Genomic DNA, 15,552 nt, shown 5'->3' on the forward strand with positions numbered 1-15,552 from the left:
AATGTATATTTTGTCTTTAAAAGTAATCAAAATTAATTTGTTTCAGTTAAACACATTTAAGTAAAAACAGTCAGTTCCGACTGTAAGAATAAAAAAACGCTTCCCGCTTTCCGTAGTTTTCGCCGGCGAGCAGCGGCAGTTTACGAAGGTCACACAATCCGGTACAACACCGGCTACGTTGGCAGTATGGCGTCCTCAGACGTCCACTTCCGAGTTTGCGAGCAAGAAATCCTCAAATATGACTTGGAAATCAAGGCTCTCATCCAGGTGCGAATCTTTATTTGGTAAGACCCGTCGGGGCTTCGCTAGGAGCCGCTGGATTTTAAAATTGTCATAAAAATAATCGCGTTTTAGCCATAATGCTACACCGAGAGTCTAATGAAGCAGCCAGACGGTCTGCGTTGATGAGGCGAAACTATTCGCGCGTATAGGGCTAAATTAAAAATAATTCGTTGAATGTGCTTTTGAGCACCTTAAGGTAATTATGTCTGCGATGAAATAAAAACAAAGCCTAATGGTCACAAATTAGCAGTACACGTCTTTTAGTCACGATGACGTCAGAGGTAGTTAAAGTAACAGTACAATAATGTAAAAATACTAAAAATCCCATTAATTCATAGCTTTTCATCAGCATATTTATAGATTTATATAACATGTTGCTTGTTCCTTTATGCCAGAGTTGCCTTTGTATTATAATCATGTATTTGGCTGTGCTGACTTTTATAACAAGGACTCTAAACCATTCTTTGTTATAAATTTGATTTGATATCTTGCCAAATATCACATCCAGACATCTAAATTTTCAAATCCTCTCAGAGTGCAATGTGCCCACCCAAGCTGCCCCAGACTTCTTTTATATATTAGGTCAAAATATTCTCTGAAACTGGGTCTGCTTAACTTATAAAACACTACAGAAACATAAAAATTAAAATTTGAGACCATCAGAGTCTTCTGCTGCCTAAGATGCAGTGTTATTTCTTTTACTAGTTGCTGGAATTTAGTTTGTCCTTTCAGTCTTTGATTTTTAGTCACTATCAATAATTTGAATATTTATTAAAATAAGAGCATGCAGGAAGAAACTGAAGTTGTTGAATGTAGTGAAGCAGAAAGTACGACCTGTGTTTTTTTAAATGCAGTTAAAAACAAATAAAGTACCTCAGATACTCAAGTAAAACATTAGTACTTATAATTGTGTAGTTTGTTTCATATTCTTATTTCTGCAGTATTTGTAATCTGTAGGTCCGGTTTAATTTGTCTATTTTTTTCCACTTGAAGAACTGTAATCTGTCCTGAAAATATTTTATGATTAAAAAAACAAAGAAAAGCTATTTTAGAACTGATCAGTTGTGAAGGGATTTCATGTATATTTATTTTGTTTTAGTTTTTTGCTTGTAAAGAGCTGCTTTTCTCCAAGTATGAAAGCATTAAATGGGAATTTTGTCTGCATTTCTTAGTTATTTAGTGGACAATTATGACAATAATCAACAATATATTTTAAAAGCCAAATTAATTCGAGTCGCCGTTCCTCGAGCTCCGTTTTGAGTCTGATATTTAGTGCACGTTGCCTCGTGTTTTATTGGATCGAACAGTTCAGTGATGACGACTGTTCAGTTCTTAAGTGAACGGCGCTTACTGTCACGCTCAAGCTGCCGTTGGGAGCGGTGAACTCATGGTGAACTCACGGTCACACCTTATCTGCTGCGTCTCGGCAGGATATCAGAGAGTGCACCGGGCCTCCGAACAAGCTGACAGAAATAAACACGGACGTGAAAAAGCATTTCAACAACCTCAGATTAAGGATTCAGGTGAGAGTTGTTTGCCGTGGCTTCATTTTGCTAACATCACAGGTCCTCAGTAACGGGCTCATTTATCTTGTTGTCAGGACTTGGAGCGGATGGCGATGGAACAAGACAAGGAGTCAGACAAGCAGGTTTTGCTCACACAGGTGGAGGGGCACAGAAAGCAGATGCTCAGGTACTTTCTTTTATTTTGCTTTGAGTAAACATTTGAATTTTTTAATGTATTTTTCTGTGTGCCTTGTTTATGTAAACCTAATGAAAATACGTTTGCGATTGTCTTTTTTTTGTGCATTCTGCAGTAACCAGACAGCCTGGAGGAAAGCCAACCTTGCCAGCAAAATGTCCATCGACAACATGGAGAAGCAGGCGCTTCTCAACGGGGCCGACGGCACTGTGAGGCAGAGGTGAGGTCCTGCAGGCTTACCTCTTTTAAAAGTAACCTGACACGACACAAAACGCGACATCCTTTCGATTTCCCGTTTAGAAGAAGGCATTGTTTCCACGCCGAATATAATCGTTTAGAAAGTGTGGATTTGACGAGCAGTTTTCCCACTTTTATGGCAGGAAGATGACCAAAGAGGGCCTCGCTCAGACCACCAGCGGCATTACAGAGAACCTCATGAGCATCAGTCGGATGATGGCCCAACAAGTGCAGCAGAGCGAGGACACCATAACAACACTGGGTTAGTGAAGGGATCGCATCTTCATCTCTTTTTTACCCTCACAAAGGATTGTTCTTTCAATTTGATTATGTTTAAACATCCCTCAGCAGTAGTTCTTTTTGGGCTTTATCACATCCAAAGTAAAGAAATTAAATAAACACAGAATGCAAATCTCATGAACCTATATTTTATTCATATATATATAATAAAAAATATTAAATGTTTAAACATTGTATCATTTTTTGGGTAGTTTGGTTGTTTTTTGGGGGGGGTCATTTGGAAATTTTATGGCAGCATCACATCTCAAAAAAGTTAGGACAAGGCTTCCCTCTGTGAAACATCCTCTCTTCTTTTAACACCAGTCTGTAAACATCTGAGGAGAGCAGCTGCTGGAGGTTTTGGAGGACTCTAGCTGTTCAGCAGGCCTGAGTCTCCTCTGCTGGATGGGAGCAGATGTTGTTTTAAAATCTGTACAAACTTTTCTGCATTGATGGAGCCTTTATAGATGTGTGAGCTGCCCATGCCATAGGCACTAATACACCCCCATACCATCAGAGAGGCAGGCTGGATGCTCCTTCTTCTCTTTAGTACAGAGGACGGGATGTCTGTGGTCTCCAAAGAAAAAAATATGTATATTTAAATTCCTCTGACTACAGAACAGTTCTCCTCTTTACCTCAGTTCATTTTAAACAAGCTTTGGTTCAGAGAAGATGGCGGCCTTTCTGGATAGTGTTCACATCTGGCTTCTTCTTTGCAGGATAGAGCTTTAAGCAGCATTAGTGGATGACTCGATGAACTGTGTTTACAGACAGTGATCTATGGAAGTGTTCCTGAGTCCAGCAGTGATGTCCAGAACGGAACCAGACCTGTTCTTAATGCAGGGGCCCCTGAGGGCCTTTTTGTTCTTTGAGCTCAGAGATTTCTGCAAGTCTTTGAAATCCTTTTAATGATTTTTTTGAACTGTAGATTATGGAATAATCAAAGTCAAATGTGAAATGTTATCTCAGACCGGTGAACCTCTGCCCATCTTTCCTTCTGACAGATTCAGCCTCTCTAAAAAGTTTCTGGTTTACACCCAGTCCTCTCACTGACCTGCTGCCAACTAACCTAATAAGTAGCAAAGTCCTCCTCTTACTGTTTATTTATAATTTGTATGTTTACAACCTTGTGCTGCTCATCCTGTCTTTTTTGAGATTTGTCGCTGCCATAAAATTAAAAATGACTTTTTTCTTCTTTTTTTTAGACAATTTGGTACAATTTCTTAGTGTTATTTTTTGATATGATTACTCTGTTCTATTGTAAAAAAAATACACGAGTTTATAAGAGTTGTAAATCAATGCATTCTATTTTTATTTACATTTTCCACAGCGTCCTGTGAGGTGGATCTAATAGCTCTTTAACATATCCTTCTGACTTTAGTACGTGTATAAAGTAGCCCTTCTTTCATGAAAAAACCCAAACAGTTTTCTTCTTTTGTTCAAAGCAACCTCGTCGAGAACGATCCAGGAGACGAACGAGGAGTTTAAGACCATGACGGGGACCATCCAGCTCGGGAGGAAACTCATCACCAAGTACAACCGCAGGGAGCTCACCGACAAGCTGCTCATCTTCCTGGCGCTGGCGCTCTTCTTCGCCACCGTTCTTTACATCCTCAAGAAGAGGCTTTTCCCATTCCTGTAGAGAGCTCCTCCGTAACCCGGACAGAAACTCTTGACCGCTGCTGCTCGTCGTGTAGCGCCGCGCTGCTGAGGGGCAAACATCGCTCACAAACCTAACAGATGGTCGCACACGCCTCGTAGTTCCTGTCAGTCGTTTCTGCATCGCACCGAAGGCGGTTATTGGCACAAAACATGTCAGAGGGTCGTGTTTAGCTGCGTGCAGGTCATGTAATGACAACATGTTTCATTTTGACTCGGCTCATTTCATGTGAATTTTTTTTTGTTTTTAAGAGAAACTATGTCAAACGTTTAAAATAATAATGCAAAGAGAAGTTCAGGAGTCAGAAAAATAAGTGTTCTTTGTTCCAAACAGACTAGTTTTCATTTGAGTATCTGTTTTTCGTTAACATTGTAATAATTTATATACAACCCTTTTAATTCTTGTCGTGTAAGAGTATTATGAACTGACATAAATATTTTAGGGAGCAATGACAGGACTGAACATTTCTGCGACAGATAGGCATTTTTCTGTTTACTTTATTCATTACGTGCAAATGACCTTCACCTTTTTTTTCGTAAATGCTCATCTTAATAATATACTGTACATTTCCTTGATTGTGTAATTTATGGCTGCTTCAAGTTGCCTCGACGCTGTTCTGACAGATTAGGCTATTAAATCATGTTTACCCATCGACTCCGGCTGATTTGTACCTCCTGTTTGTGTTAGCTTTAATAATAATAATAATAATAATAATAATAATACCGTGCCTGTTTGTCCACTTGAAACCTTTTTTTTTGCTGTGTGTGTTCAGTGAAACATTTTTTTAAAAAAAGGCGTCCCACTGTTCCCGCAGGTGAACGCTGGCCTTTATGCCTCCAGCAGCAGCGGCGTTCACGCCGGCCGAGACAGAGTCGCACGCATCCCCTGCCTGTCTTCAGATAAGACCCGGAAAAGCAGATTATTCCAGCCCGTTTACCACCACACCCCCTCTTTCTCTTTCCAGTGTGGGTGGACGGTAAGATATTTTTAGTTTTGCGTGGCACTGTTATCTGACGTTGCCTTTTCAACACCTTGGAGGAGAGGGTGGCCAGAGGAGCTACATGACCTTGCTACCCCCCCCCCCCTCTCTCTCTCTTAGCTGCCTGTTGTCATTTATTTTACCGTGTTATTTTCAACCTTTTCCAGTCCTGAGTTCCAATAAGCACAAAATGCTGGCAGTGACGTGGGCCGGGGGGTGTTTGTTTGAGGCGTCTCCTCTGCATGCAAGTTTGAGCGTGAGGTTTTCAAATGAGAAGGCGAGTGGCGGAGTATCTGAAGAGAGCTGAGAGAAGCATAAGCATCTCCTCCTCATGTGAAGTGGAGGCAGTCGGGGCCGAGCCGGTTCTTCGCCTGCTCCTGTGACTGCGCACTTAGACCAGGCCTGGTGCTCTCTGTGTCGAGCAAATTAGACTATTCTCACGTTTAGCGCCGGGACGTTGTCGATCGAGTGCAACGGTTTGTAGCTCACCAAGTGGGCTGAAAGGTCTGTGGGAGAGCATGAAGCTGCGCCCTGAGGAGGAGGAGGAGGAGGAGGGGTGGAGGGAACCTGCTGACAGAAACCTCTGCACTGTTAGGGAAAAAACCCCATCAGATAACGTGCCGTCGGGAAACTTACCAGGACATTTACAGTTACAGCTATGAACACTTCTGTTAGCTTTTCCTCTAATTTAACCAAACTGATTGCATCTGTTTGAAAAGTTCCACCAGATGGGAGTGATGGAGTCGCCGTCTGACGGAGTTTCTTATTTTACATTTGACCTCTCCTAAATTCAGATTCAGAAAAATATTATCCACAACTGAGCTGTTTTAAAAACAATGTTCGCTTTTTTTTACATTTATGAGATTCTACTAAACTCAAATAATGATGGGAATAATAATAATAATGCCTCTTAAACAAAAGCTTTGAAACTAGGAGGATAAGATTTTCGCTGAACAGGGAGGACAACCTCCACCCCCCCAGAAGCCCTTAACATATATTTCCATTTTTTATGGTATATTCTAAGTTGCATTCACACTTTTTTTTTTACAATTAAAAAACAAAACAAAACAGACAATTATGCATTTTTACAGTATGAATTTGTGTTTGTTTTGCTTAGTGTTAATAAATGTGTCCTCTTTAAAAAATTTCTTACTGATAAAATGAAACGTTTGTCGCCTCAACACTTCATACAGTCAAAGATAAACATTTACTGTATCTTTAAAATTAAAATTTGGCATTATGAGTGAACTCTGAGCAATTCAGTGTTGTTGTTTTTTGTAAATACATAAATTGAACATTCAGATGTTTTACTATAAATGTATTATTTACACACCTATCCTCCTTTTAGAGAAATATCTGTGAACCTCAGCAGTTATTGAGATCTACAAAGACAATTTCCAGATTTAGTTGTTTTTGTTTTTTTAGTCAGACATCGCTGAACCAAAGATAACTCTGTAGTTGCATCACTTCAGTTTCATGTTTGAGGTGTAGGTTTTACATCACAGAGCTTTAAGTGTCACAAAATGTCAGTCATTTTATTCTTCTGCGCTTTACAGCGAGTGTACGAAAAACTAAAATATCATGAATTGTGAGTTTTGTCCTCATGACACACTAGAGCTACAAAAACTAAAATCTAAATAAGCATTTTAAACATAAAGAATTTCTTTGAGCCTGTCTTTTGAACCCGGTTTGAAACATTTACCGCTGCAGGTCGAGGTCACGGCTCACAGCAGCCTTTAAGCAGCGCCTGCAGCTGACAGCAGGCTGTAAAAATGAGTCAACTTTTAACAACCTTTTCACCTTGTTTAAGCAGAGTGATCGAAGCCTCCTAAAAGCCACTTGAACAGTTTAAGCGGACACGAACCATGCCAGGGTTTTCCAGATGTTTATGAGCGCGTACAGAGGCCCACTCTGTCATTTTGTCATCGGGAGGGATTCGTTTAACGTCCCGAAACGCACGATGCACATTTTTCTATTATTGTTTCAGAACAGGGCCGCGCAATATATCAACAAGTTTATTGCCACTGCAGTTTCAATGTGTGTAACATCAGTAAGGTAAAAAGGATTACTGAGGTCGGCAGCCTTTACATTCACCAAACAAGGTTTGTCCAGAGCTGCGAGACCTCATGAAGCTCAAACTACAGATAACACAACACATTAAATGCAAAAAAACAAAACACAACTATAGTTTGGTACATTATGATTTAAAGAACTGGTATAAATTGTTGATGTGTGTTGGTAGTTTTATGTTAGGACCAAAATAAAAAAAAGCCCCACATTTTCTTGCATATACCTCCTTTAATAATATTTAAACACTGAATTTTGTGAGTCTTTTCTATAAATCTATAAACTCAATAAGCATCCCACTTTGAAAACTAAAACATAGTTGCATCCTGATAAATCAGTAGATGACATAAAATTAAGTCCAGTTTGTTGGTTTGTTAGTTGTGATTTTACTGAATTTCATCTCATAAAGGCACATTTCTTCATTTACTTCCACTTTTAGTGAGTTTTAATCAAAGGAAAGTGTTTACCTTTATGTTATCACAAAAACAGCTGATTTTATCTTATAGGATTATCTGTGATATATGTGCAAATTATTATTTTTTCTTTCCTCTCAGCAGTTTCAAATGTGTTCAAAACTCTTAATTTTCAGATGGTTTTTGGAGACAGATCACACTGTCTTTAAACCGGAATTAACTAAGTGCAGCTGATCGAAGTTTTGCTCCATTTGTTGTGTTTTTCCTGTCAGATATTCAATTCACACATTCACACAAGATTGTACAGGAGAATGGGTAAACCTAGCCTTTAATAAAATATACATATTATTTATTTCCATGTTTTGTTTTGGGGGTTTTTCGAAGCTGCATAGGGGGCCAAAGAGCCTTGTGTGGTCCCAGAGCCGCAGCTTGGAGACCCCTGACTGGTTATGCTCCAAAATGTTTGGTGAGTGGGATGGACTCTCGCTGCCAATGAGCCCCAAAACACAAGGAGAGCGACGGGTCTCAGGATGGAAGGAGGTAAAGAGAAGAGCGAGGACAAACTGATCACAGCAGATACTCTTATTGCAATGTTCATTAATGTCAGCAATTAAATCAAAATCATAATGTTGTCTGACGCTATGATGGACCTTTTTGTTCACTGACCAACAGGTGAGCTGAAGGATCAGATTATCTGTGAGTAAAAAGGAGAAACTGCGTATTAACTATCCAGAGGTGACTCCTCTATGCGACAAGTGTCAAATCTCAGTCCCATCTCTTTCCCTGGTCTTGTGACGGGCCCGAAACTTAAACTTTGACATGTGTAACATCAGGTAGACGTCTACTGAACTTGAACCTCTGATGATCCTCCTTACTGTGACAGAGAGATCTTGGTTATGGGCTTGTAACAGGAAAAAAATAATAATAACAATCCTCATGTTATGAAAGGTCATAACTGTCCCTACATCTTAAAAAGTGGCTTGAGGATCTATAACACAGTTCATGTAGTAAAGATTTGAAAAATCAGTCCAGCCAATTCAGTGAAATCTGGAAACCCTCCATATCTTCTTACAGCAACAACCCCAGTACAACAACTACATTTAAATGTACAGTAAATGAAGTAGAATATTACATATTATATTAGGTCCTAAAGGATGAAGGGGAGAGCCTGATCTTCTTGTTACAGTTTTCTTGTTATTTGCTGTTTATTTGTTTATTATTTATTTGGTCTGTTCTTTTTTGGTTGGTTTGTTTAGCTTTTTTCTTTTGAATTTTTGCTTCTCATAGAACTAATGTGTTTCATATGTAGCCTTTCACTCTATAGTCCCGTAATGTTAAAAGAAAAGAGCACCAGGTGTGCATTTACGACATTGTTTGAGTTCTAAATAAGGTCAGTAGGCAAGGTTATGGGATTTTTACATCGACAGAAGCAAAACAATAGTTACACTGTTGAAGTAAGTTGTTGTCTCTCTTTTTAAAATCCTTTTTAAAACAAGGACAGTAAAAAAAAGAAAAGAAAAATATAGTAAATTTCAAATTCATGATTTGCTTATTTTATTTATAATATTATTATTTAGCAGAAAATAAGCAGCATGATATGGTAAAAACAAAAAAAATAATGATTACTAGCAGACACTATCTGGTGCTGAAAACCCCAAAACACCTAAACTTTATTTAAACCAGCATGCAGTCCTATGAAACCCCGTCACACTGGATGCGTTCGGGTTTGTTGTCTCCTGTTCACCACGTCCTGATGCCGTGTAATGAAGACACCCCGCTGCTCGGAGAGAAGGAGTTCTGCACGTTATTCAAGTCCCCAAAGTTCATGTAGTTGCCGGCGGTGCCCGCGGGCCCCTGCACAGTCTGCGGGTAGCTGCACGGGTAGCTGCTGCTGCAGCCGGGGCCCGTGTAGTTGCTGAAAGCCGGGTAGTTGTTGTAAGTGAAGTGGTTGATGGGGCCCACGCTGTAGGGAGGGGTGTAGGCGGCCGAGTCCGCCGCCAGGCACGGCTTCCCGTCCCGCACCAGCACCGGCACCGACACCCTCCTCGGCGGCGGCGGCGCCGGCAGGGACACCATCTCCAGGCTCTGGTCCTGCCTCTGCCGCTTGCACTTGTACCTCCTGTTCTGGAACCAGATCTTCACCTGGGTCGGCGTGAGCTTGAGCGCGCCGGCCAGGTGGTCCCTCTCCGGGGCGGACAGGTAGCGCTGCTGCTTGAAGCGGCGCTCCAGCTCGTACACCTGCGCCTGGGAGAAGAGGACGCGCGGCTTCCGGCGCCTGCGCGGCTTGGCTCGGTCCAGCTGCTCCGCGGGCTCCGCTGCGGCACTGAGCTCTGTGTTGTATGACACAACAATTGGAGAAAAAAATTAACAACAGCTTCTAAATAGTTCAACTTTTCGTTATTGGTCCTAATAATAATAATAATAACAGTAATGAAAAATGACGGGAGTAATGCGCGCAAATTCAGGTGAAAATAACTTCATTTACTGCTCTAAATTCAAGAAACTAATCCAATTCGTTCTCGGCTATTTTAAAGAGTATTTTGATCAATTAATGGAGACTTTTGTTTCACTTTCTGGTGCTTAATATTAGTATTATTAGAAACGTCTGAGGTCAATTTAACGACCCCGCAGGCCTATTTTAGATAAGCTCAAATATAAATATAAATTGTTTTTGTATTCTAAATCAAACTTTTCAGGTTCTGAACAATAAGTTACCAGCAGCAGATCCTTGCTACCCCAGTTAAAGTGAAGAAACATTGCAAATAAGCCAAAAAAAAAACAAGGATATAATGACACTACAAACAGCCTAAATAGCAAATAAGACACTTGCATCGATTTATGACTGTAGTTTAGTTTATACTCTATAACAATCATGGCAAAAGTGTGCTAATAAAATTGTTTTGATTCCTGGGAAACTCATCTCAGGACCCCCTCACTTGTAGGGCCCCGATTNGGGGGGGGGGGGACCACCGCAGCTCACCTTTTCTCCGTTTCTCCTCAAATGCGTCGGGTTTGCCATAAAAGGTCGAAGCGAAGTCGCCTCTGCAGGCCTTGGAGTCCGGGACCTCCTGCCCGAACAGCGAGGAGGAGGCGGAGGAGGAGGAGGCGGCAGGGCCCGGCGCGTCCCGCAGAGGCTCCTGCTTCAGGCGCGCCATCATGCAGGAGGAAGAGGAGGAGGAGGAGGAGCAGTCCACGCGCGGACAAACGTCCAGAGAGGAGACCATCACGTCGTGATGCTGCTCCAGGTTTAATATATCCTTGACAGAGAAGGGAGTGGACGTGCCGGGGCTGGGAAACATTGCCAAGAAAAGGAAAAAAAACAACAACTATGATTCTGTCATGTGGAGGCAACAACCCCGCTTTCCTTGCTGCTAATATTTACTGCGATTAACTCTTAGTTTGGTGTTCCAGACTGATCTTGAGTGAAGTGTGCATTTTGAATGTCAACTCAGCCTCCAAACTTTTTTTTTTTTTTTTTGCCTTCCCTTGGCCTCTCTCTCCTCCTGGTGACGCAGGGGGGAGGAGGAAGAGGAGGAGAGAAGGATGAAGAGAGGAGCCACTGGTAGGGCCGTGATTTAATGACGTGAAGTGATGCCCAGCGCATGATAGTCCCATATCTGTCCACTGATATGGGCCAAAGCTGACCAACCAGTCTTTTTTTAAATTTTAATAAAGGCCCAGCATTCCTTGACGGAATGCACGTCGCCCGCCACTTTTCAGGCCAGAGCTTTAGACTTAAATCTTCTTGTGTTGAGAAATATCGGAATTATAGCTGTTTTTGGTCTTCTCGCCAGACCAAAATGTGTGATCTCGTTAAGTATCGCGAGATCCTGCGAGAGGTGTTAGCGTTCAGAGTGTATCGGAAGTGACTCTCAACTACTCCCACATCAAATTCTTACCCATTATCTGTAAAATAAATAAATAAATAAATAAAATAGATCCATTACAACAAGTTTTGTGCTCTTTAAAGTCAGTTATCTGTGGCGGCCATCTTGAATTTGAATGTCTCCAAACATTAATTAGACTTTTATCTAATAACTACTTTAAGAGAGTTTCATTCAAATCTGTCTAGTGTGTCGTGAGATGACACAGCAAGTGTCAAAGCCAAGACAAATAGACTAAAAAATAGTTTCTATTCTAAATCAATGGCATATAGAACTGACTGATGCTCTTTAATAGCTGATCTGCACATTTGCCAAAACTGAACATTTACATATTTTTCTCATGCCACATCTGTGACAATATGACATCTGCACATGCCTTCCATGTTTATGAAATATAAAATAAAAAACTAATTATATAAGTTATAAATTTATATAAATTCTGAAACTAACATTGTAGCAGAACTATTTGCAATTTTACTTATGTCCTAGTTTGGAGTTAAGTTGGTTTCTTTCTTTCTTTTGGTCTAAGTTAGAGCTTATTTCACTTGTGTGAAGGGAACTCGCAAAGTAAGAATCCACTGCCCAGTGTGACCACTGTTCTGCTGTTCATATGACAATAAACTTCTTCAATCTTGAATGAGATATTTTGCTAACAGACAAGCAAAAACATTATCGTCCGTATTTTTGCCTTAACATATTCTCTCTTATAGTGGCAACACTTCAGATTTTAGATCTGATTTATTAGGAAAATGACCTGATTTGTTTGGTTTTGGTCATTACGCACAAAACTCCAGCATTTTACGCGCGTTTCCGCAACATCTCAACATTTCAAATCCCCCCCCCACACACACACCCTCCCAAAAGAAAAGAAAACAAACAAAAAATAAAACATATGCACAGAATCCACCAAATTTGTATTTCTAGACAAGTCAGAGGAGTTAATGTGTCTGATAAGTCTATTTGGGTATTTGGGCGTCGGTCCTTTCCTCATCCGGGGGGAAATGGAGCAGACAAGCGTCAGAAAAAAAAGGGGTGGGGAGGAGTGTGTGTGTGTGTGTGTGTGTGGGGGGGGGGGTGTCAGACAACAGGTTGGGTCCCTGAAACACGGAACCTGAAACCGGGAGCAACACACTCTCCTGTCTGCCTCCAAGAGATTCTGGAGCCGCTGTCTGCCTTATCAGGATGTGATAACAGATGACAACAAATCCACACACACACACACACACAGACACCGCGAGCGCTCACACACGTACACGCTCCCACCCACAATGCAGGCCAGGTTATCCTATAAAAAGTCTCACTTGTCACACTGCTGCTTTAACAATCGGATAATCGGTATATTTCCTAATTCGAGTATTTTCTTTAATAAAATAAATCAATTTCTGTCAAACTTTGACACTTTGAAATCATTCTAATTAGATCCAGTTTTAACAGAATCAAATATACATTGGTCAGAAGACGGTTGCTTTGTGCGTAATGACGCACCACCTCTGCGCCGTTTCCACCCGTCCTCCATCCCTAAAGCTGCCATTAATGCCTGTGGAGACGCTCGAGAGAGACAGACAGTGTTATCGTTTGTTTTATCTGCAGCGTTTAGCGCTGCAGCCGCGGGGGTAAATGGGTCCCCCCCTCACACACACACACACACACACACACACACACACACACACACACACACACACACACACACACACACACTCCCTCCCCTCCTGTCTCCGAGCCAGAGATGGTGTTTATAGTTTTAAAGACTATTTGTGCGCCTCGCGAGCGAGCTGATGATGAATGGCAGTGAAATGTCTCTCCGAGCTGCAGTGAGAGTCAAACACCGGAGCAGCTCGTGGTAGAACAGCTAGAGGAAGAAAGTAAACGCGCGTTGGGGACGGGAGGGGTGGGGGGTGCGGAGGAAGACATGATGGGGAACTGTTTTCATCATGGTTGATGATTTCTGCGCTCCTCTTCAAGTTTTCTGTCGCCTGTTGCACAAAGAACTCGTCTCTAATACTGGACACTAATTTCTGCTGTCAACTGTAAATTGAACATGACAGGCCTGGCATGTGTTTCATACCCCCACCCCACCCCCACCCCCTCCCTCCCTCCCTTAATGCCTCCGTCCCGCAGCAGCCCAGCGGGCCCCCTTTGACCCGTCTTTCTGCAGCACATCTCCAACTCAGATAAAGCTGCAGATAAGGTTGCTTAAAAACTTCCGCTGCACGAGCGTGTGGGTATTTTTAAGGGATGCGTGTTGGAGTGAAAAGCCTGACCAATCACCCCTCACCCCTCACCCCCCACCTTCCACCCCCAAACCTCTCCCTCCTCCCCCTGTGTGTCTTCATGTGGGCCAAGACGCTTTAAGTAAGTCCTGAAGGCCTATAAATCCACGAATCAGAGCCAGAATATCAATAAATATTCTACTTTCACCGTAACACCTTGATCTAAATGTCAAACCTCAGCGATAAGCCAAACACAGACCTGGTTTTCAACATGAAATTTTTATTTATTTGTGTGTCATTAAGGATCCCTGCAACTGACCACATCTCTCTGTGATGAGACAATGTTCCTCCTTATTTATTTCATAGAGTTTGTCCACTTGGCTCATTTGTAAATCATATAATTTTTTATTACAAAGTTATTGCTTTAGAAACATGAAATGCTAAAAACAGAGTGGTTCCCAAAACTAATAGAAGATGACAGTGAAGCTCTTAATAGTTGTTAGGAAGATCATGGGAGACAAAAATACCTCTGTGTTGCTGAAATCTAAACAGAAGTATGTCAAAACATTTAATATATAATGTGCAGAGAGGATTTATTTTTTTTAAATATTTTTATACTGATACTGATATACTGATACTGACTCCCATAAATATGAAAAAAACTGGAAAGCACAAAATGCAAAGTTAAAACAACAAAATACATTTAATATACAAAAATAAACTAAATGATCCAGAGTTACAAACAACACTTCGCCCCAAATCCATAAAGTTCATCACATGTTATTACAACTGTTCCTTTTACACAACTATTAATCCTAAGATCTTATATTTAAAAGGTAAAACATAAGTGCACTGTAAAATAAAAATGTTTAAATAACTGAAAATAACTCATACACAGCAATTTTTCTATAGTTAAAATACAGTTTTTACCTTTAAGTTTTTTTAATTCTATGTATTTCAAAAATACAGGAACAATCTCTAAAATAGAACAGAAAAAAAACAATATATTTAATGATTTTATTTTAATTTAATTTACTGATTATTTATTATAGTGTGGCCAATATCAAATGAGTTTTACTGACAGCACCAGCCACTTCCTGAGAAGAAATAAGGAACTCCTCACAGGTTTTCAGTCCATTAGAAAGCTTCCTCTGTGGCTCTAAATGAAAACTCCGAAGCTTCTGACTCTCCGCTCTCATCAAGCAGTCGACTCGAAGGACTTCACCATCTGTTCTGAAAAAAGCCGCACAAATATTTTTAATGCTGGAGGAGCCAAAACAGGACTTATTTGAAAAAGCAGCCAAACATCAGAGTCATTGATTAGATTGTCAAAATTCAACATTAAACTGCTGGTTTCAAGCCAAGATTCATCTATACAGACAAGCGCATTTCATACATGAAGCAACAGAATGTGCTAATTTCTTTCTTTTACAGAAAAGCACTTAGAGAATATGCACAGAAGTATAAAAGGCACATAGAATAATAAATAAATTGTGTTCATGTGTGCTGTAAATAGCAAAAATGATAAAAGTGCTAATTCAAAAGATAAAATCACACAATAAAAACTCCACTATATGTTTGTGGAGAAAGGAAAGCTTCCTCTGGCTTAGGTTTCCTCCTAAGCCAGACAAAACTTATCGCTGCAGATAAAACAAACGATAACACTTACTGAAACTTTTGCACAAAAATGCAACAAACATGTATTACACAATGTGCGTTTAAATCCATCCATCCATCCATTTTCTTTAACCGCTTCTCCATTCATCGGATCGCGGGTAGCTGGTGCCTATCCCCAGCAGTCACTGTGCGAGAGGCGGGGGACACCCTGGACAGGTCGCAA

General features: G+C 40.8%; 2 protein-coding genes across 2 annotated transcripts; one reads left to right on the forward strand and one right to left on the reverse strand.

Annotated features, from left to right (window-relative positions):
- The first annotated feature begins 50 nt into the window (after positions 1-50).
- On the forward strand, positions 51-4,814 carry bnip1a (BCL2 interacting protein 1a). Its single transcript, XM_017432993.3, has 6 exons — positions 51-267; positions 1,713-1,805; positions 1,883-1,974; positions 2,099-2,203; positions 2,364-2,482; positions 3,945-4,814. Exons 1-6 carry the CDS (start codon positions 187-189, stop codon positions 4,139-4,141), a joined length of 687 nt encoding a protein of 228 aa, XP_017288482.1. The 5' UTR covers positions 51-186; the 3' UTR covers positions 4,142-4,814.
- A 3,716-nt stretch (positions 4,815-8,530) lies between these two features.
- Positions 8,531-10,917, reverse strand: nkx2.5 (NK2 homeobox 5). Its single transcript, XM_037977493.1, has 2 exons — positions 10,589-10,917; positions 8,531-9,941 (listed from the first exon to the last, which is right to left on the reverse strand). Exons 1-2 carry the CDS (start codon positions 10,915-10,917, stop codon positions 9,359-9,361), a joined length of 912 nt encoding a protein of 303 aa, XP_037833421.1. The 3' UTR covers positions 8,531-9,358.
- Between the last annotated feature and the right edge of the window lie 4,635 nt (positions 10,918-15,552).

This window comes from Kryptolebias marmoratus, linkage group LG9, assembly GCF_001649575.2.
Source record: "Kryptolebias marmoratus isolate JLee-2015 linkage group LG9, ASM164957v2, whole genome shotgun sequence".
Classification (NCBI taxonomy): Eukaryota; Metazoa; Chordata; class Actinopteri; order Cyprinodontiformes; family Rivulidae; genus Kryptolebias; species Kryptolebias marmoratus.

Coding starts and splice junctions, on each gene's coding strand:
- bnip1a (XM_017432993.3), top strand. CDS start 187: ATGGCGTCCTCAGACGTCCACTTCCGAGTTTGCGAGCAAGAAATCCTC. Junction 1,975..2,098: donor CACAGAAAGCAGATGCTCAG/GTACTTTCTTTT, acceptor TGCATTCTGCAG/TAACCAGACAGCCTGGAGGA. Junction 2,483..3,944: donor GGACACCATAACAACACTGG/GTTAGTGAAGGG, acceptor TTTTGTTCAAAG/CAACCTCGTCGAGAACGATC.
- nkx2.5 (XM_037977493.1), bottom strand. CDS start 10,917: ATGTTTCCCAGCCCCGGCACGTCCACTCCCTTCTCTGTCAAGGATATA. Junction 9,942..10,588: donor CGGAGAAAAGGTGAGCTGCG/GTGGTCCCCCCC, acceptor CACAGAGCTCAG/TGCCGCAGCGGAGCCCGCGG.